Here is an 18,741-nt window from a genome sequence, read left to right as displayed (position 1 = left end):
AACAAAAACAAAACCCAGAAGAGAGATTCATAAAGTGATAAAGCCTACAGACAGGTTTTTGAATTTTAAACACATGACAATGTTTTGAGCCAAGGCTGACTCCCGGATCCTTCGTCCCGTGTGAGAGTGCTCTCGAGGCGCCTGAGAGCTCCTGCCACAGGCTTGCTTGGACACGGGGCTCTGTCTGTCTGGGTGGGTCCGAGACCCGGGTGGCTGTGTACCGAGCACAGGGCCAGGGCAGGGGCGGCTGTGCTGCAGTTCCCAGGGAGGGCGGTGACCTCCGATTGGCAGCCTGACCCCGAACGGAAACCTGGATGGTGCCCCGACTGGGCCGGTGTCCTCTTCCCACGATGGAGGCCGGAGGTTGTCACACGCACTTTCCCTTCTCCACCCGGCCTCCAGCTGCCCTCCCCCGCTGCCCCACTCTGCAGAGGAGCCTCTGCTGACCTGTCCACCTCCCTGTCCTTCCTTCGCCCCTGCCCCTCCGACCCGTCTGTCCTTTCCGGAGATCAGGAAGTGGGAGCAGGAGGGAAGGCAGGGACGGTGTTCTGGCCAGTTCTCTGGCCCTGCACTGGTTCCGGGTCCACATCCCACCACTGGCCTGGCAGCTGACAGGGCCACCAGGCCCTTCTGTCCCATTTTGCAGGGGAGGAGACCGAGAATGGGGCAGGCGGAGTGCCCAGTGAGCCCGGGCAGCATCCTCAGGCCTCCCAGCAGGAAGGAAACAGCAGGCTCGTGGCCAAGCACAGAAGATGCCTTTATTGGTGCACATGTGTGAAGGACAGGTGGGCTGGGACGGAGAGGACACGGAAGGTGTGCAGCACCTGCACCGTCTCTCCGCTTCCTGCTCAGCGGGTCAGCCTCACCCCTTCCAGCACAGGGGCTTCGGCTCCAGACTCAACGCCCACGGCCCAGGGCAGGGGCAGGTCCTGAGCTGGGTCACACGTTCACCTCTGGGGCCAACAGTGGAGGCAGTGGTGGGGGCCTGGTGTCAGGGGACAAGGGGGCCCTCAAAGTAGCACCCGGCAATCCTCTGGGGGCAACCCCCCAACCTGCGTCTAGCTTGGCAGAATTGGCTAAGGCACGGTGGCTGGGCCATGTCCTCTTGCAAGAGACCAGAGCTGTGCTGGGGACCTACCCTGACCCTCTCGGGACACACGGCTGACAGAACACAGCTACTTTTTCCGCCGGGGGGTCCGGGAACCACTGCTGCAGTTGTCGGGGGCTGGGGTAGCCTGTTCACAGGCAGCTCCCAAGTCCTTCTTGGGGGCTTGTCTCTGCTTCTCCCCCCTGGCCGGCGGGGAGGACTGGAGAGACCAGGGGGCCGGCAGGGCCTGCACAACTCGGACAGCCGCCACAGCCACGAGGAGCCCCCAGAGCAGGGTGGGAGCCTCCAGGGGCGACAGCTGCGTCCGCACCCAGTGGAGGGCCCAGGCCAAGGTGCTGTTGGAGCTGCGGGCCCGGAGTGGGCTCTTATCCTGTGGGGACGATATTGAGGGAGGCCCACAGGGATCACCCCTGTGGCAGGGGTCAGCCCGCCCCTCCCCATCCTGACTGACACCCCTATTACCTGCAGTCCAAACTGCCTGAGCAGGGTCTCCAGCGTCGGGTCCCCCAGGGACACAGCTGGGAAGAATTCCTCCACCCACTGCCGCCGCCACCACTGGCTGCAACAGGACCAGATGTTTAGGGCGCGGCCAGAGCCCAGGCCCCAGCACCCACCCGGCGCCCTGGCCTTACCCCTGCTCCCCGGGCTGGGAGAACCAGTACTTGTAGCGCTGGGCCCGAATGTAGGTGGGCGGCTGCTCGTGGAAGGGGTACCTGGCCACGTGGCTCTGGAGGAGGCGGATCACTGTGGCGGGGGAGGGGCTCAGCATGGCCCCATTCTGGCCCCATGCACCCCGCCCCCCACGCGCCCCCCACGCCTCACCTGGCTCTTTGCCCTGCAGCAGGCGCAAGACCAGGCTGGTGAACCAGGGGCTGTGTGTGTGCGGGCCCAGGGCCGCAAACCACATCTGCCAGTCGAGGCGCGGCTGGTGCGGCACCACAATGGGCGGTGACCGGCTCACGTTCCCAGGCTTATACATGAACTCGATTTCCTGCCAGCCGGAGCCACAGTCAGCTGGGCCAGCTTGACCCCTTGACCCGTGCCCGCCAGCTCCCACCCATGGGGGGCCTCACCGTCCAGCGGTGCCCGTCATAGCTGCCCTCCAGCACCACCTCGGGCCGCCCACCCAGGCCGGTCATGCGGCGGAAGAGGCCGTAGGAGTTGGCCAGCTGCAGGTGCTCCACGGCGCCAAACAGGCGGTGGGCCCCAGGCCAGAGGCGCCCGTGGGTCCCCGGCTCTACGTAGGAGTAGGGCACCTAGACGCAGGCGGGCAGAGGCTCAGTGTTGCTGCTGCAGCCCCTCCCAACCTCACCCCCCCGCGGCACTACCCACCAGGCTGATCACAAACAAGGACACCGTGGCAGTGCCGAGGACAGACAGCTGGACTGCAGCACTGAGCTTCCGAAGCCATCCCCGCACCTGGGTCCACCTGGGGCAGGGACCCAGCTGCGGTCAGGCCCACCCTGCGCACCTCCCTCCCTCCCCCCGTCTCAGGCCACGCACCTCCAGACGGCAGCCAGCAGCTCCCAGGCGAGGGAGGCCACGCCCAGCCACACGGAGGGCAGGGTCACTGTCTTTAGCCACTGGGAGAACTGGTGGAAGGTGAAGGCTACCGAGGGAGGGGCTGTAAGAAGGGTGGTCCAGCCCTTCCCCTCTGCCCCCCCAGCTGGTACTCACTGGTTCTGGAGTGGATGGTGCGTTGCTGCCAGTCGACCTCCAGGCCAAAGCAGTGCACGGTGCCATAGGCCAGCACAGCGTAGACGGCCAGCTCCAGCAGCAGGGACAGCCAGGCCAGCAGGGCCTTGGGCCAGGCTGTGGAGCAGGGCAGGAGTGGCTCTGCAGAGGGTCCACAGCCAGGGGGCGGGGGTGGAGCCAGAGTGGGGTTCACGTGGGGGGTGCTGGGGGGACGAAGACACCCTGGGAGGGCACGGGGCTGAGGACGGCTGGCTGCCCAGGACAGGCTGAAACTCACAGGTGGGAACCGTCTTTCGGTGGCTGTGGCCAGGCTGAGCGGCCAGGTGCCGGTCGTCCAGGAGGGCGGTGCTGAGCACCAGCGTCAGCAGGTTGAAGAAGTTATAGTTGCCGGTGATGATGATCAGGACTTGCAGCAGCACCTGGTGGGGGCAGGACCTGCACTGGGCGCTCCGGCCACCTACCCTGGGCCCTGCTGCCCACAGACGGGCGTCCTCCAACCTGGCGGGGCACACCCCTCTGCCCACCAGGCCTCCCTGACAGCAGCTGCCACCTGTCCCCAGTGAGACACACTGCACAGTGCCGAGGCCCCACACACCTGGGAGTAAAAGGCCGCCAAGCGCAGGCGGCGAACGGGGGCGAAGAACAGAGGGGGCACGGCGATCTCGATGAGGAAGGTTGCCACCACGCTGAGCTTGTGCAGCCAGACGGGCAAGCGGTGGACCAGCCAGGCGGCAGGCGTGGGCAGGCACTGCGTCTCGTAGTGGTAGGTGAGGGCTGCAGGTGACGGGCAGGTGGTCGGCGCTGGGCAGAGCCCCCAGACCACCCCAGGTCCAGGCCGGGACCCTCACCAGTGAGCCCCCACCACGCGGGGCAGCGGCTGGTCAGCTTGACCACACCCGAGGCGAACATGAGGCGGAACAGCAGCCAGCGCACGAGCCAGAAGGGGAGGGCTTCGTGGGGCAAGGCCCCTGCTGGGCCGCCCTTGGGGGTCTGCTTGCCCTGTGGGGGCTGCCTCAGCGGGGCCACCAGCACAGCCAGGAAGCCAGTCTCCAGCAGCAGGGAGTCCCTGCAGGGAGAGGAAGTAGCGCAGAGTCCCCTCCCCACTGCTTCCTTCGGAGGGTCCTTCCCCGGAAGCAAACACCCCCCGCCCCACCAGCCTCCTGGGGCCCCACACCCAGCAGTCACTCACCACTGGAAGTAAAGGAACACCTGGCCCACCTGTAGGGAGACCGGCTATCAGGGGGCAGGAGTGTGTGTCTGCAGAGCCAGGTAAGGCAGAGGCAGGGGAGTGGGCTGGGGGTCTGGAGCGAGCTGGGACAGGGGTCCCAGTGGTGTGTGGGGGCAGCAGGCAGCCCCACTTGCCTGGCAGGCCGATAGGTAGGCGGCCCAGAGCAGCAGGTAGACGAGGGGGTGGCGCAGCGGGCGCAGCAGCAGGGCGCCCAGCGCCAGCAGCGCACCCAGCAGGCTCAGCAGCTCCAGGCCCTGCGCGGTGTCCAGCCCCAGCCGCGGGGCTTCCCACAGCAGCGTGGGCGTCTCCCACAGCTGCTGCCAGCGCCCCTTGCCCTGCGGCCGCAGCGTCCTCCGTGCAGGCAGGATGCCGTCCGGGCCATAGAGGCCTGTGGGAGGGCACGTCAGCGCCAGGCCCTGGACACCCCCAGCCTAGGTCAGGGCATACGGCCCTTCCGGGATGTCTGCCCAGGTCAGAACCTGTTGACACCCCTCCCTGGGCCCAGGAGGCCCGCCCAGCTTCCTAGGACGGGACCTCCCACGCCCCTCCGCTCCAGGTGAGCCAGTCTCCGGCCCGCCCGCCGGGTGCGGGGAAGCCCCGCCCCCGCCCAGGTCAGATCCGAGCCCTGCGGGAAACGCAGCATTGCACGCCTCCGACCCCACCCCCGCGGGACCCAGCGGCCGCCCCCGGCCCCGCGCGTCAGGCCTGGCCCCCGCTGCCCCCGCGACGGCGTGAGCGCGGGGCGCAGAGAGGACGCGGGTTCCCGCGCGCTGGGGGGTGCCCCGCCCTGGGCGCCCTCACCCGGGATCTGCGTGTACAGGGAAGCAAAGGCGAACATGAAGACGGCGGCCACGCCCTGGAGGAAGAGCTGCCGCGGGAGCCTGGAGCCCGCCATGTCCGCTACGCGGCCGGCTGGAGCAGAGCCCGCGGGTCCCGCGGCCCCGCCCGCGGCATCCTGAGCCCCGCCTCCGGCGGGCCCAAGCCCCACCCTCAGCAGACCAAGCCCCGCCCCCGGCCGCCCAAGCCTAAGCCCCGCCCGTCCCTGGCAGCCTAAGCCCCGCCTCTGGCGGCCCCAAGCCCCACCCCTGCCGCCCAAGTCCCACCCACGGCAGTCCCAAGCCCCGCCCCGGCCGCCCAAGCCGCGCCGGCCCCCGCCCACGGCAGCATCAAGCCCCGCCCTCGGCAGTTCCCAAGCCTCGCCCCGGGCGCCCAAGCCGCGCCGACCCCCGCCCACGGCAGCATCAAGCCCCGCCCTCGGCAGCCCAAGTCCCGCCCCCCCGCGGTAGCCCAAAGTCCCACCGCTCCAAACCCGCCCACCGCCCGCTGGGCCCCACCCACGGCAGGCCAAGCCCCGCCCTTCCTGCCCCGCCCCCAGCACGCATCGTGGCTTTTCCGGTGCGCTCCCGCCGAGAGGCGCCGAGGTTCCCTCCTCAAGGCCTTGGCTCGTATTACGTCATAGATATGCGCGCGTCGCTGGTCTGCGTACTTTCCTGGGCGGGAACAGCAAAATGGCGCCAGAACTAGTGGCGGGTTGAGAGCACCGTGTCCCTCGGAAGCCGGTCCTGCGGTCCTCTTGCCGCCCGGCCCCTCCCGGACATGGAGGACGTGGAGGCGCGCTTCGCCCACCTCTTGCAGCCCATCCGCGACCTCACCAAGAACTGGGAGGTGGACGTGGCGGCCCAGCTGGGCGAGTATCTGGAGGAGGTGAGGGCGGCGGGGAGTGGTGCGGGGCGGGCGCTCTGGGCCGGGGGCTGCGAGCGGCCCCGCCGCCGCCTCGGCTGTGGCCATCCGGCCCCCTGGCCGCGCTCGTCCTCAGACTGGCTTCTTTCCCGATTCCACCCTGCCTCCCGAGATCATCTCTCGCCAGGTTGGCCTGGACCTGTCACTGCACGTCTCTACCCGTTAGTGATCCGTGAAAGCGATTTAGTGGGTGGTGACCAGCATTTTTCTCTAATGCAATGGACTAGACTAGGAAGTGTTATCATTTTTGTTTCAGTTATAGTGTGCATGTTTGTGTGTTTGAAAGATCTCTTACCTGGGGTGTTCAAACCAGTTTCAAGCTACTGCCGTGTCTCATGCTGTCAGCATTTCGTCTTTCTTCCATGTTTGACAGCCCTGCTTAGACGTCTGTTAAGGAGCTGGCTACTCCGTCTCTGCGCTTCATTTCCACTCCTCAGCCCACTGCAATCCGGCTTCCACTGCCCTTAAATGTCTCTTGTCTTGATCAACGGTGATCTCATCCTACTAAATCCAAGGGACAATAGTGTCATCTTATTCAACTCAGCAGCATTTATTGGATTGGCCACTCCCTCCCTTTTGAAACGATGGTAGTATGATTTTCTTCCTATTTAACTACCTACTTTTTCTGTCCCAACCAGTCTCTAAGTATTGAGTTCCTCAGGAGGGGGCCTGGGTTGTCTTCTGGCACATTTCCCCTAAACAATCTCACTTATTTTCGTAATGTAAAATGTGGCCTGTAGGAGGACAACTCCCAGGTTTATACCTCCATCTGAGATCAGATCTTTTCTCTGAACCTACTTTTATGTATCCAGCTGCTCTCTTGACATTCACTAGGATGTCACACAAACATCTCATATTTAACATGTTTAAAATGGAGCTCTTCATTTTTCTGCTCAAACCCTAGTGTTCCCCATCTCCATTGACCAAAGGTGAAAGCTAAGTGCTGTTGTAGTGAAGCTCCACATTCCACACCCAGTTCACCCATGAATTCCATCAGTTATGTACCAGAATATCACTTGAATTAATCTGTTCTCCGTTTCCTCTGGCCTGGATTTGTGTAAAACCTTCCCATCTGGGCTCCCTACCCCTGTTTTTATTCCAGACCAATCCATGCTCCACCCAGCAGCAAGTGCGACTCTTAAAAAAATTAAAATCAGGCCACAGCACTACTCTGCCTAAGGCCCCTCAGTGGCCTTCCATTGTATTCAATAAAACCGAAACTTCCTCCTCTGAATCTGTCTTAGCTTAATGCTTTAGCTTCATCTTGGGCTATTCTCTACCTTGTTCTTTTTTTTTTTTTTGATGCAGTGGCAATCATAGCTCACTGTAACCTTGAACTCCCAGTCTCAAGTGATCCTCTTGCCTCAGCCTCCTGAGTAGCTGGGACTACAGGTGCATGCTACCATGCCTGGCTGATTTTTTTTAACTTTTTGTAGAGACGGGGTTTTGCTGTGTTGCCCAAGTTAGTCTTGGACTCCTGGCCTCAAGCAGTCCTCCTGCCTCAGCATCCCAAAGTGCTGGGCTTACAGGCGTGAGCCATCACATCTGGTCACTACCTTATTCTTTTGAACCAGTCAACCTTTGGCACCCCAAGCTTGCTCATAGCAGAAGGTATATATACTTTCTTCTCCCACTAAGGAATATATATGTGTGTGTGTATTAATATAAAAGAAGTAATGTCTTACCATGTTGCCCAGGCTGATCTCAAACTCCTGGGCTCAAGCAGTTCTCCTGCTTCAGCCTCCCAAGTAGCTAAGATTATAGGCATCTGCCATTGTGCTCAGCTTCAGAATATTCTTTTATGACTAAGTCCTTTTCATCGTTTAGGTTGTAGTTTAGATGTCCGCTGACCACCCTGTCTAAAGTAGTTCTCTCTGTTTTAGCACTTTATGTACATTAGAATGTTTATTGCCACAAGCCATTCTTCAACTTATTTACTTGTTTGTGGTCTGTCTCCACCCTAGAATGTAAATTCTGTGTGGGCATGGACCGCATTTATGCTCTCTTCCCTCTGCTTACAGTGCCCAGCACATGGGAGGTGCAGAATAAATATATATATATTTTTTTGAGACAGAGTCTCACTTTGTTGCCTGGGCTAGAGTGAGTGCCGTGGCGTCAGCCTAGCTCACAGCAACCTCAAACTCCTGGGCTTAAGCGATCCTACTGCCTCAGCCTCTTGAGTAGCTGGGACTACAGGCATGCGCCACTATGCCCGGCTAATTTTTTCTATATATATTTTTAGTTGTCCAATTAATTTATTTCTATTTTTTTAGTAGAGACGGGGTCTCGCTCAGGCTGGTCTCGAACTCCTAACCTCGAGTGATCCACTGGCCTCGGCCTCCCAGAGGGCTAGGATTACAGCCGTGAGCCACCGTGCCTGGCCAGAATAAATGTTTTTTAAATGAGCAAGTGATCCAGTTGCTGACCTTCTCTGCTCTGATGCACAGTGAGCCGAGAAAATGCAGAGAACCAGGCTGGGTGGAGTCCTCTGGATTCAGGCTTCCACATTAACACGTTAACTGCCACATGACTTGTATTTAACTCATGCTAGTTTTGAGCCCAGGGCCTTGTGAAGCAATTCTGGGCAAAACCCTGCAGTTGGTTCGTGAAAATCTTACTTGTTGATGTTCTTATTGTTACAATTAATATTGACAAATTAATTCTGAAAATGTGACTTAAATGAATAGAAGTCAATAAATTTCGGTTTTCGTTAAATTAGAAAGGACTGTTTTGTTTTCAAAGTTTTTATTCTATTTTCCTAATAAAACACTGTGGCCCCAAGGAAGAAATTTTTTTTTCTAGTGTGGCAGTCAGTGTGTTAAGCAGGGTCCCTGAAGACACCTGGTAAATCCACTTCCTGGCTCTGTGTCTAGGCTCATGTGTCTAGCTTGCCAAACCTCTACCCGCTGAAGTCCTAGCTTCTAGTTTTGTCTTTCCCCTTCTTTTTTTTTTTTGTTTTGGAGAGTCTCGCTTTGTTGCCCCGGGTGGAGTGCTGTGGCATCATCATAGCTCACTGCAACCTCAAACTCCTGGGCTCAAGCGATCCTCCTGCCTCAGCCTCCTGAGTAGCTGGGACTGCCGGTGCACACCACCATGGCCGGCTAGTTTTTCTATTTTTAGTAGAGATGGTGTCTTGTCTCACTCTTGCTCAGGCTGGTTTCAAACTCCTGGCTCCAAGTAATCCTCCCTCCTTAGCCTTCCAAATTGCTGGGATTACAGGCGTGAGCCGCTGCGCTTGGCCAACTGCCTACCTCAAACATCACTTGGATGTCTTAACCAAGATTTATATTGAACACGTCCACACTGAACTCTAGATACCCCCCAACCTGCCCACCCAGAAACTCCAGGCTCTGAGCTCCTTGCCTCCTCCCACCTCCCCTGCTCAACCCAAGTCCTGTCCTTGCCAAGTCCATGCCGCTCTACACGGTGACCACCGCTCTGGCCCAGCCTCCCTCTTGCCTGGAGCCCTGCACTGATGGTTCCTCCTGCCCTCCACGCCCCTCCCATGTCTTCCACGCAGCTGGGCTGGGGGTCACTGAGGGGAAGGGGGTCCCCTTCACATTCCCGTCTTTCAGGCCGAGGCCTTCGATCCTGAGCACTCCCCAGTTCCTCACACTTCAGAGACTGTCGTGTGCCTGTTCCCCTCCCGCATTCAGTGACCTGACAAACTCCCTTTACCCTGAAAGAAGTAATGGAAGTGGCTCCCCTTGGCGATGCCCTGCTAGAGCCTCCCCCTTTGTGCTACTGTGGTGCCTAAAATCTTGCCTCTTCCCAGCACCCTGCACTTGGCCATGTTTGCGTAGGACTCATTTTCCTAAGCAGTTGCATCCTGTCTCTGCTCACTGCCTTTGTGTGAGCGATCATTTCCTAAAATGCTACTCCCTCCCTCTGCCTGGTGAGCTTCCGTGTGTTTTCAGGCTCCGCTCTGACATTACTGCTTCACCTGTTCATTGGGAATGTACTGGGCGCCAGCGTCAGGCACTGAACTAGAGGCTGGAGTCACCCTCGTGCTGCTCATGGTCCCCTAAGGGAGGAGAGACTTGAAAACGGTGCGACAGGATCACACTAATGGGGTGGCAGGGTGGCCCTGGGCACCGAGACAGCAGAATTTACACCGGGGACAGTTGGGGGCGAGTGTTCCAGGCAGATAGAAAAGCAAAATGGAAGCGTTGAGGAAAAACATGTAGTTCCTTCAAAGTGTCGTTTGCTGACATGAGAGGGGCCCACTCTGTGGGGAAGATCTTGGGTGGGGTATGGAGATAAAATGTTTGTGGACGTCTCCATGGAGATGCTCGGCCGGTGGCTGCAGACGCAGCCCTGGAGCTTGGGAGAGAGGCCGTGTCTGGGGATGGGCTTGTGACTGTTGGCAACGTGGCACAGGAGGGACGAGAGCATGTGGTGGGGGGTGTGCTGTGGGCAGAGGACAAGGCTGAGGGTAGAGCCCGGAACTCGGGTGTTTAAAGGGTGACAGACGAGCTAGGGCTCAGGGGAGGCTGAGGGGCCTGCAGAGGAAGGTGACGACCCACCCAGAACTTTCCTGAGTTCTCTGCTTGAAGGATGGAGACCCAGCATTTTGTCTCTGTCTTGCCCACTCGAGGTTCCCTTTGCTTCTCTCGGAGTGAGGAGGAGTCTTCCTGCTGGAGCCTGTCAGTTGGCCCCGAGGGGCAGGTGCAGCGTGGAGCGCCTCCAGTGCTTTGTGAAGGGGGCTGGAGTGCGGCTCTGGCTATCTGTGGACGGCGTGCTCCGGGGGCCTCTCTCTTCCCAATTACAGGAAGATTTTTGTTACAGGAAGTGGGGGGAGGTCACAGACACCTTTCTCTCTGTCTGGATCAATCCAGGCACTACTGTGGAGCCCAGGGCAGAGCTGGAGCTGTCGGTCTGAGAGGCTGGAGGAGGCGGGTGGCGGGTGGCTGTCCCAGAAGACTTGAGTGCAGACTGGGCCTCGGCATCCCCCCGCCCGGTGTTGTTTCTTGCAGCTGGACCAGATCTGCATTTCCTTTGACGAAGGCAAAACCACGATGAACTTCATCGAAGCAGCGTTGCTGATCCAGGGCTCGGCCTGCGTCTACAGTAAGAAGGTGGGCCCCGCCTGGCCGCGGGTCTTGGCGATTGGTGGGGCCGGTAGCAGAGCTCATGCCCAGCTGCTGACCTGCCTCGCCAGCACCTCGGGCCTCACCCCTGCTGTCTCGACACCTCTTAACAACAGAGAACAATTTTTGACTTACAGTGGTGTGGCCGGGCAGAGAGGGTCTTGTGTGCTGGTTGGCTCTGTTGTCCCGACGGATGACACCTGGTGCGCACCCTTGGCGACAGCCCGGGTGGCACGTACACATCCGCCCTCCCTCTGCCCCTCCTCGCGAGTGCACGTTGTCAGCACCTCGGAAACCCCGGCCCCCACCTAGTGGTGGCCAAGAAGCAAGTGAAGGGAAAGGGGCTGTGGGGGCTGTCGGAGACTCTGGGGGCTCCTGGATGGGGTGGCCGGGACTTGGCCGGGACTTGGCCGGGGCGGGGGGAGCTCTCGTGAGGGCGCTGGCGGCAGGGACGCAGGCCTGGTGGGGCGGGCGCTGGGCGTGGGAGGCCGGGCCTGCGGCCCGATGGCCCAGGACTGTGGGGCCTGCCTTGGGCACCACGCTGCCGTCAGCCTCACGTCGAGAAGGCCGCGCTTGTTGCTGTGTGGAGTGTAGGGGGCAGAGGCGGGAAGTAGGTAGTCTCCGCTGGTAGAGTAATTCTCATGAGATACTAGTTTGATTCGGAAATTATTTTTGGTGGCAAAATTGGCAGGGCTCGTTCTAGAGGCTGGGGAGCTTCACAGCTTTGGGGGAGGCTGTGGCCCCCGGTGGGTGGCCCCTCCTTTCCGTGCCCTCACTGCCCACCCCGGTCGCCAGGTGGAGTACCTCTACTCACTCGTCTACCAGGCGCTCGACTTCATCTCTGGCAAGAGGTGGGTGCTGGAGGTGGGAGCCGGGGCTGAGGGCGTGTGCGCGGCTCCGCCTGCGGGCGGCCTCCTGGGACGCCCACGCCATGCCCTTCTCTCTCAGGCGGGCCAAGCAGCTCTGTTCGGTGCAGGAAGACAGGGCCAATGGGGATGCCAGCTCAGGGGCTCCCCTGGAGGCAGAGGATGAGGTGAGTTTCTTGGGCTTTGGCCCTGCCCCCGTGTGCCTGCCTGGGCCCCGCCCCGTGAGCTGCCTGCCTCCCCACAGTTCCTGTCGCTAGATGACTTCCCCGACTCCCGGGCCAACGTGGACCTGAAGAATGACCAGGCTCCCAGTGTGAGTGCCCCAGCCCCTTTGCCTTGGGCAGGGGTTGGCTCTTCCCCCGGTGGGTGTGGGAAGGTGGTGTTGCCCTGTGTGGGTTCCCCTCCTGGAGTCCCAGGGGTTTGCGCTCACCTGCCCTCGGCCTCCACGCAGGAGGTCCTCACCGTCCCCCTCCTGCCCATGGCCCTGGTGGCCCCTGATGAAGTGGAGAAGAACAGCTACCCCCTGTACAGGTAGGGCTTGAGCCCAGCAGGGAGGGGGGCTTCCTGGGAAGGGTCTCTACAGGGGCATGTTTTCGCCAGCACAGCCGTCAGGGCGAGGTCCTGGCCAGTCGGAAGGATTTCAGGATGAATACCTGCACCCCCCACCCCAGAGGGGCCTTCATGTTGGAGCCGGTGGGCACGTCCCCCTTGGAGCCTGCGGGTATGTCCCCCATGCCAAGGAGCCAGCAGGGTGAGGGCCAGGATGCAGGGCTTGGTGGGGACCCCCGTGCTCGCTAGCTCTGGTCTGGGGGGTTCCCTCTCCCCAGGTGCCCGCCCTGCTCTGTGGAGGTCGTAGGTCAGCTGGGACTTGTCCCCCTCACCAGGCCTTGCTGTGCCTTGATTGCATGTTGACAAGGTCACAGCAGGCCTCGGTACCGGGGCCTGACGCCTGGTGGGGCCCCGCTCTCTCTGGCCAGCTTGAGGCTGGCGGCCTGCTGGGCCTGCCCTCCTGCCGGCCCCTTGGAGGGGTCTTGAGACAGCAGGTGGGAACCGTCTGGGGCGGGGCTGGGCCCACCCTCCGCCCTGTCTCTCCCAGATGCCGGGAGGGCCGAGGAGCAGCTGATGGAAGTGTCTGTGTGCGGGAGTCCCGTTCCTGTGCTCCGCTTCTCCCACGAGCCCGGTGAGAGCTCCCTGGCGGGCCTGGCTGTAGGGGCACCGGGGAGGTCAAGCCCAGCAGACGGGGCTGCTCTCAGCTACCCCAGCTGCCCGCCTGCCTGCTCCGCCGCAGCCTGTGGTGTGGGGAAGGGGAGCAGCTGCACTCGGGCCCCGGCCTCGGAGGCCTCTGTCTGTCTTGCTTCAGGGTCTGGCTCTGACTACCCTCCCGGCCTCCTCTCCGGGCAGACATAGATGGCAGCATTTAAAGAGGAGCATTTGCAGAGAAATAGGATGACCCAGACAGAGCCCACTAGTGTGATAAAGAGTGTGAGGCGCCCACTGCGTTCTCTGGGTTCGCAGGAAGAGGCCTGTCGGGTCCCCTCGGTGTCGGCCCTGCTGCCGTCTGGTCCTCAGGCTCCTCGGGGCTGACCAGCTCTTGCTTCCTGCCCAGGCACCTCTCCGGAAGGCCCGATGCCCAGTGGCAGGGGTGAGGACGAGGACGCAGAGGAGGCAGGAGAGCTCCCTGAGGCCATAGCCCCCCAGTCCCCCCTGGAGCACGAGGAGCCCGGGACCCTACAGCAGGTGGGGCCCACCCTGAGGCCTGCAGAGACCGAGCTGTCAGCTGGGCGGGCCCTGGCTCTGCGCAGAGTCACCTTGCACAGGAGGACAGTGCTGTGGCCCGTGGTCTTTGCCCAGAAGTCAGGCTGTCCCGCAGCCAGCCCTAGGCTACCCCTGCAGCCAGCGGTTTTGGCAGCAGCGTCTGTCCCTCTCTTCTTGGAGCAGAGCTGCCGCTGCTCAGGCCTGTGCTCGTGTGCAGGGGTCTGAGCCCCGTGGAGCGCACGGCTGCCCGGGAAGGGAGCTGGTCTCCGAGGCCTCTTTCGGGGTCGGGCTTGCAGGAGGGGTGGGCCTCGGGGCCTTTGCTACCTCACTCAAGCCCCAAGGTTCAACTCTGTTCAACCTAGAGCTTAGAAATCATTCCTTTTATTTATTAAAAAATACCCGACCTGATGCATACAGGAGAAAATGTTAACATTTCTTAATTCTGGTTGGTAAATAACATGCATGTTTGACATTCTATTTTTCTCTCATATTTTTAAAGGAAAAAAAGTAGTCCCGTGACTACTAATCTGTGTTTGTTCTATTTGAACTGCTGCCCCCAAGAACTTCCTGCAGGGCTCTTGACATTGACCCCGGGGCAGAACTGCTGGGGTGCCCAGAGCCCTGGGTGGAGAAGGGGAGGAGGGGACTGTGGGCCGTTTCTTTGCAGAGCACTGCCCTGCCCAGGAGGTACCTGCTGCGCGAGCGAGAGGCGCCCCCAGAGCCTGTGTCCCGGCTGAAGGTAGGAGTGTCGGGGCCCTGCACCCCAGGTGTGGAGGGGAGAGCAGACACGAGGACCTCGCTGTCTGCCCCTCATGCCCCTGTTCCCACTGGCCTTTGGTGCTCCTAGCCTGTGGCCCGTCACACTTGCAAGGCATCTTCTTCCTCCCAGAATTTAAAGTCCCCTGTCCCGCAGCTCTGGGCTCCCTCCCTCGAATGTCATCCTCTGTGACCCTGCACTGAGTGTGCGTGGCGCCCCTTGGCTGTCACTGCACTGGGTGTCTGGGCTTTTGGGGGGGTGCACCCCTCATCCTCCCACCTCTGCTTGTCTTCTCTCAGGAGACTGCAGACCCCTGGCAGAGCCTGGACCCTTTCGACTCCCTGGACTCTAAGCCTTTCAAGAAAGGTAACTGAGCGGGGGACACCTACACCCGGGTGCCCGTGGCTGGGGTGGGCAGGTGGGCTCCGCGTCCTGATGCTCAGCCACACTGAGACGCCATCCTGTTTGCCCCCAGGCAGGCCCTACTCTGTGCCCCCCTGTGTGGAGGCGGCTCCGGGACAGAAGCGCAAGAGGAAGGGTCCTGCCAAGCTGCAGGACTTCCACCAGTGGTACCTGGCTGCCTGTGAGTGCAGCGGGTGGGCCGTGGGGCACCCCAGGCCCCTGGGAGCTGGGGCCGGGCCAGGGCCAGTGGAGGGGGCTCGGCACCCTTTTCCCCCGTGCTGCGAGCAGCCCTGGGCCTGTGGGCAGGTCGGGGCCCTGGCTCGCCTCCTGCTGAGCGAATTCTCTCACAGACGCTGACCACGCTGACCGCAGGCGGCCCCGGCAGAAGGGCCCGTCCTTTGCAGGTGAGCCGAGGCCCTAGGTGCACCTTTCTCAGGGAAGAGTCTTACTCTGCCTTCCCCCGTGCCAGCCCCCTGCCTGCGGTCAGACCGGTGAGGACCTGGGCAGGGCAGGGAGCTCTCACGAGGTCTTTGCAGACATGGAGGTCCTGTACTGGGAGCATGTGCGGGAGCAGCTGAAAACCCTGCGGACGCTGCAGAGGAGGGAGGCAAGTACTGGTCAGTGGCCGTGGTATGGGGCCACACGGGGCCCTGCTGGGAGAGGGCAGTGCCCTTCACGGGTGTTCTCTCTGGATAGATGGGCAAGCAGTGGCTGCCGAGGGTCGAGGAGGGGCTGTGGCCTTCAGAGGAAGACCGCCTGGAGGAGTCCCTGGAGGACCTGGGCGCAGCAGGTGGGTGCCCGCTGGGGGGCTGGGCAGGGGGTGCGGCACCTGCCGCCCGCTGACTGGGTCTCTGGACGTCTCTCCTGCCTCGTGACAGATGACTTCCTGGAGCCCCAGGAGTACGTGGAGCCCGAAGGGGCAAGCCCCAGGGAGCCTGCTGCCCTGGGTAGGTCTGGGAGTGGGCAGCTGCCAGGGGGTGCTGAGGGGCCGCTGAGCACAGGAGGGAGGGGACAGTGGCCCCCCAGCTGCAGCAGCTCACAGCTGCCCCTGCCCCAGATGCAGAGGCCGTGCCGGCGTCCCTGAGCTACGAGGAGCTGGTTCGAAGGAATGTGGTAGGCCTGGGTCAGGGGCGGGCCGTTGGCTGCGGGTGGGGGCCCAGGGCCCTGCACAGAAGGCGGCAGCTCCCGCTGGCCCCCGCTAGGAGCTGTTCATCGCCACCTCCCAGAAGTTTGTGCAGGAGACAGAGCTGAGCCAGCGCGTCAGGGAGTGGGAGGACACTGTCCGGCCCCTGCTCCAGGAGCAGGTGAGAACGGAGCCTCCTGCTGCCTGGGGCTCGTCCGGGGCTCGTAGGGGGCCTGCGCACAGCCAAGGTGCCCCTCCCCTGTACAGGAGGAGCACTTGCCCTTTGACATCCACACCTACGGGGACCAGGTGGTCTCACAGTTCCCACAGCTCAACGAGTGGTGTCCCTTTGCAAAGCTGGTGGCCGGCCAGCCTGCCTTCGAGGTGTGTCGCTCCATGCTGGCCTCCTTGCAGCTGGTGAGTGGCCTGGGCTACGTGGGAGGGGACCAGTCCCCAGCCCCTTCTGATGCGGTGCCCCTGCAGGCCAATGACTACACAGTGGAGATCACCCAGCAGCCGGGGCTGGAGACAGCTGTGGACACCATGTCCCTGAGACTGCTCACGCACCAGCGGGCCCACAAGCGTTTCCAGACCTATGCTGCCCCCTCCATGGCCCAGCCCTGAGTGGGGAACACTGAGGCGGGTGGGGTGGGGGTGGGGGCCACCATCCCCCGTGTGTCCCGAGCTGTGCCTCTGGCTCACTCCCGTTGCTTCCTGGCTGGCCCAGCCTAATAAAGTGGTGTTGCCATCCCACGTACCCCCAAAACCCCTTGCACCTGCTGTGTAAAGACAGTGCTGGAACTCCATGGGCTGCTGGTACAGACACGCACACATGAAAACACACCCCATTTAATGACAGGCGGTGGCAGCTCATGACAGGACGCTGCGGAAGGCAGCCATGTGCCGCTGCACACTGTCTACAATCTGCTCGGCTGACCTGCTCCGGCCGTAGTAGTCAGTGAAGAGGCCGTCGGGGTTGAGCAGGTAGATGGCGATGGAGTGGTCCACAATGTAGTCTTGGTCCTCATCCTTGGGGCCTGCGCTGTAGTACACACGGTAGCTGCGGCTCGCCTGGGCAACCTGTTCAGTGGAGCCTGTCAGGCCCAGCAGCCTCGGGTGGAAGTCCTGCACGTACCGGGCCATGGCGGCAACGTCGTCCCGCTCGGGGTCCACGGTGATGAAGACAGGCTGCACTGGAGGCAGGCCCGGCTTGGCTTCCAGCTGCTGCACCACCTGCACCAGCTTCTCTAGCTCATCCGGGCAGATGTCGGGGCAGTGAGTGAAGCCAAAGTACATCAGCACCCACTGGCCCCGGAAGTCAGCCTTGCAGCGAGCCTGGCCTCGGTGGTCCAGCAGGCTGAAATCACCCTGGCCCACAGCCGCCTGGCGCAGGGCCTCTGTTCGCCGTTGCTGCTGCCACTGCTGCTTTTCCGCCCTTGCAGCCAGCCAGGCCCCGCCCAGTCCGGCCCCAAAAAGGGCTGTGACCAGAAGCCTGGTTCGTAGCCCAGGGCCCTGGGGCTGGCCCTGCCCACTGGTCTCTGCAGGGCCCCGCCTTGCTGAGAGCCAGGGCTTTAAATGCAGGGCCTGGCTTCCTGGGGTCCCAGGGAGGACTCTGGATTTAAGCTGAGAGAGCCCATGCCAAGCCTTGGGCCCCCGAGCCAGTAGCAGCATGGACCTGATGTACCTGGAAAAGAGCAAAGGTGTCAGGACACCAGAGGGGAGGGGACAAGAAGGTGCCTGGGCTGCTCCCATAACTGGAGACAGACCCACTCTCAGGTTCACCGCCTGTCTGCAACTGTTCACCTGAGCTCAGAACTGCTCCACCTCTGAAACCTCTAAACTGCAGCTTAGGTGGCACCAAACACCCACACCCAGCCAACTCCATGCTTGTCACTCTTGTCCTTTAATCTGGTAACTTCAGCCTCTCTTACCCCACCCTGTCCTGCACCGGGGCAGCTGAGCCTCTTACTACATGAAAGCATTCCAAGAGCATGCCTTGCCTGGATTCCTGCGCATGTGTGTCTATTTGCAATAAACCCATTTCTTGGTAGGTAACTCTGGGTTGTAACCCCCGAAGAGTAACTGACTCCTCCAGCCCTTTCCTGACACCTCCGGCCACTACAACGAAGGCTCTCTGGCCGCTCCCCGCCCACCCGAGTTCAGCAGAGAACCAGTGCCTCCCATCGACGAGCTCGAACGCTGCCCCTTTCCTGGCAAAGATGTAGAATGTTCCTACTCCCAACAAAGCCCCACCCTCGTCACATCCGGGTTTCCCAACGGCACCGATCTTGGCTCACTGCGCACACCCTGCCCTTGCCTGATGACCGCCGTGCCTTTTCCACAGGGCCCCGGAAAGTTTGCCACCCGGAGGTCTCGGGACTCCCTCACCTGCTGAGAGAACCCTCCCGAGGGCTCCCAAATTGTGGCCTCCACCCCCAGGCCGGACGGTTCCCGGGCTGCGGCTGTGCCGTCTGACCTCCGACGCGTCGCTCCCCCTCTGGGCCATTTCCAGACCACCTCGTGCTCAGACTGGTCTCTGAGGACCGCCTGAGGCGACGCGCGGGACGGGAGCACCTTATGACCGTGCTCGCCGCGGAAGACAACCCGTGCATGCCTCGAGACACCTCCCTGCCCCGCGTCTCCCCAGATTCGACGGTCCCTCCGGCGTGCCCGGTGGGAATGCGCCGCTGCCGGCCCCGCAGAGCCGAGCGCGTCCCAGGCGCGGGCTGTTCCCTCCCCTCCAACCCCGGCGTCCGCACCTCACGGCGAGGCGGTGAATCCGAGCAAGCCGCCCCGCGCTTCCGGGTCTCGTACCCGACCCCCCTCGCCCGCGCTGCACGCCGGGACCGCAGGAGTCGCGCCGTCGCCACAGCGCATGCGTTAACGGCGCCGCGCACGCGCGAGGGACGGTGGGTCCCGCCGGAGGTCACGTGTCCAGCAAGGCCGCCCAGATTTCGCCCCCGAGCACTCTCTCCCG

General features: G+C 62.0%; 3 protein-coding genes and 1 long non-coding RNA gene across 6 annotated transcripts; 2 read left to right on the top strand and 2 right to left on the bottom strand.

Annotated features, from left to right (window-relative positions):
- Positions 1 to 736: 736 nt before the first annotated feature.
- On the bottom strand, positions 737 to 4,994 carry LMF2 (lipase maturation factor 2). 2 transcript variants are annotated; one of them, XM_045555323.1, is made up of 14 exons: positions 4,833 to 4,994; positions 4,166 to 4,419; positions 3,993 to 4,021; positions 3,652 to 3,869; positions 3,399 to 3,577; positions 3,081 to 3,222; positions 2,786 to 2,920; positions 2,612 to 2,732; positions 2,441 to 2,537; positions 2,182 to 2,364; positions 1,931 to 2,099; positions 1,741 to 1,852; positions 1,571 to 1,667; positions 737 to 1,478 (listed from the first exon to the last, which is right to left on the bottom strand). In XM_045555323.1, the coding sequence occupies exons 1-14, from the start codon at positions 4,924 to 4,926 to the stop codon at positions 1,176 to 1,178; spliced, it is 2,133 nt and encodes a 710-aa protein (XP_045411279.1). In that variant the 5' UTR covers positions 4,927 to 4,994; the 3' UTR covers positions 737 to 1,175. The 2 variants fall into 2 exon arrangements, with proteins under 2 accessions (XP_045411279.1, XP_045411280.1); XM_045555324.1 differs by having other exon boundaries at positions 2,612 to 2,717; positions 4,833 to 4,990.
- LOC123640757 lies at positions 3,943 to 5,029 on the top strand. The gene is made up of 3 exons (XR_006736046.1): positions 3,943 to 4,072; positions 4,537 to 4,587; positions 4,852 to 5,029. It is a non-coding gene; the product is annotated as an uncharacterized LOC123640757 (long non-coding RNA).
- A 470-nt stretch (positions 5,030 to 5,499) lies between these two features.
- NCAPH2 (non-SMC condensin II complex subunit H2) lies at positions 5,500 to 16,530 on the top strand. Its single transcript, XM_045555316.1, has 20 exons — positions 5,500 to 5,735; positions 10,748 to 10,849; positions 11,657 to 11,712; positions 11,810 to 11,894; positions 11,972 to 12,040; positions 12,179 to 12,258; positions 12,333 to 12,448; positions 12,824 to 12,907; positions 13,334 to 13,464; positions 14,150 to 14,221; positions 14,539 to 14,605; positions 14,715 to 14,822; positions 14,992 to 15,045; positions 15,178 to 15,248; positions 15,338 to 15,431; positions 15,520 to 15,588; positions 15,699 to 15,754; positions 15,844 to 15,945; positions 16,032 to 16,181; positions 16,248 to 16,530. The coding sequence occupies exons 1-20, from the start codon at positions 5,628 to 5,630 to the stop codon at positions 16,386 to 16,388; spliced, it is 1,815 nt and encodes a 604-aa protein (XP_045411272.1). The 5' UTR covers positions 5,500 to 5,627; the 3' UTR covers positions 16,389 to 16,530.
- Positions 16,531 to 16,597: 67 nt separating this feature from the next.
- LOC123640754 (protein SCO2 homolog, mitochondrial) lies at positions 16,598 to 18,692 on the bottom strand. 2 transcript variants are annotated; one of them, XM_045555321.1, is made up of 2 exons: positions 18,524 to 18,692; positions 16,598 to 17,448 (listed from the first exon to the last, which is right to left on the bottom strand). In XM_045555321.1, exon 2 carries the CDS (start codon positions 17,433 to 17,435, stop codon positions 16,635 to 16,637), a length of 801 nt encoding a protein of 266 aa, XP_045411277.1. In that variant the 5' UTR covers positions 17,436 to 17,448; positions 18,524 to 18,692; the 3' UTR covers positions 16,598 to 16,634. The 2 variants fall into 2 exon arrangements, with proteins under 2 accessions (XP_045411277.1, XP_045411276.1); XM_045555320.1 differs by lacking the exon at positions 18,524 to 18,692 and adding an exon at positions 18,153 to 18,517.
- Positions 18,693 to 18,741: the final 49 nt, after the last annotated feature.

Source organism: Lemur catta, chromosome 6 (genome assembly GCF_020740605.2).
Source record: "Lemur catta isolate mLemCat1 chromosome 6, mLemCat1.pri, whole genome shotgun sequence".
NCBI lineage: Eukaryota > Metazoa > Chordata > Mammalia > Primates > Lemuridae > Lemur > Lemur catta.
This window is presented reverse-complemented; position numbering and strand designations above follow the sequence as displayed.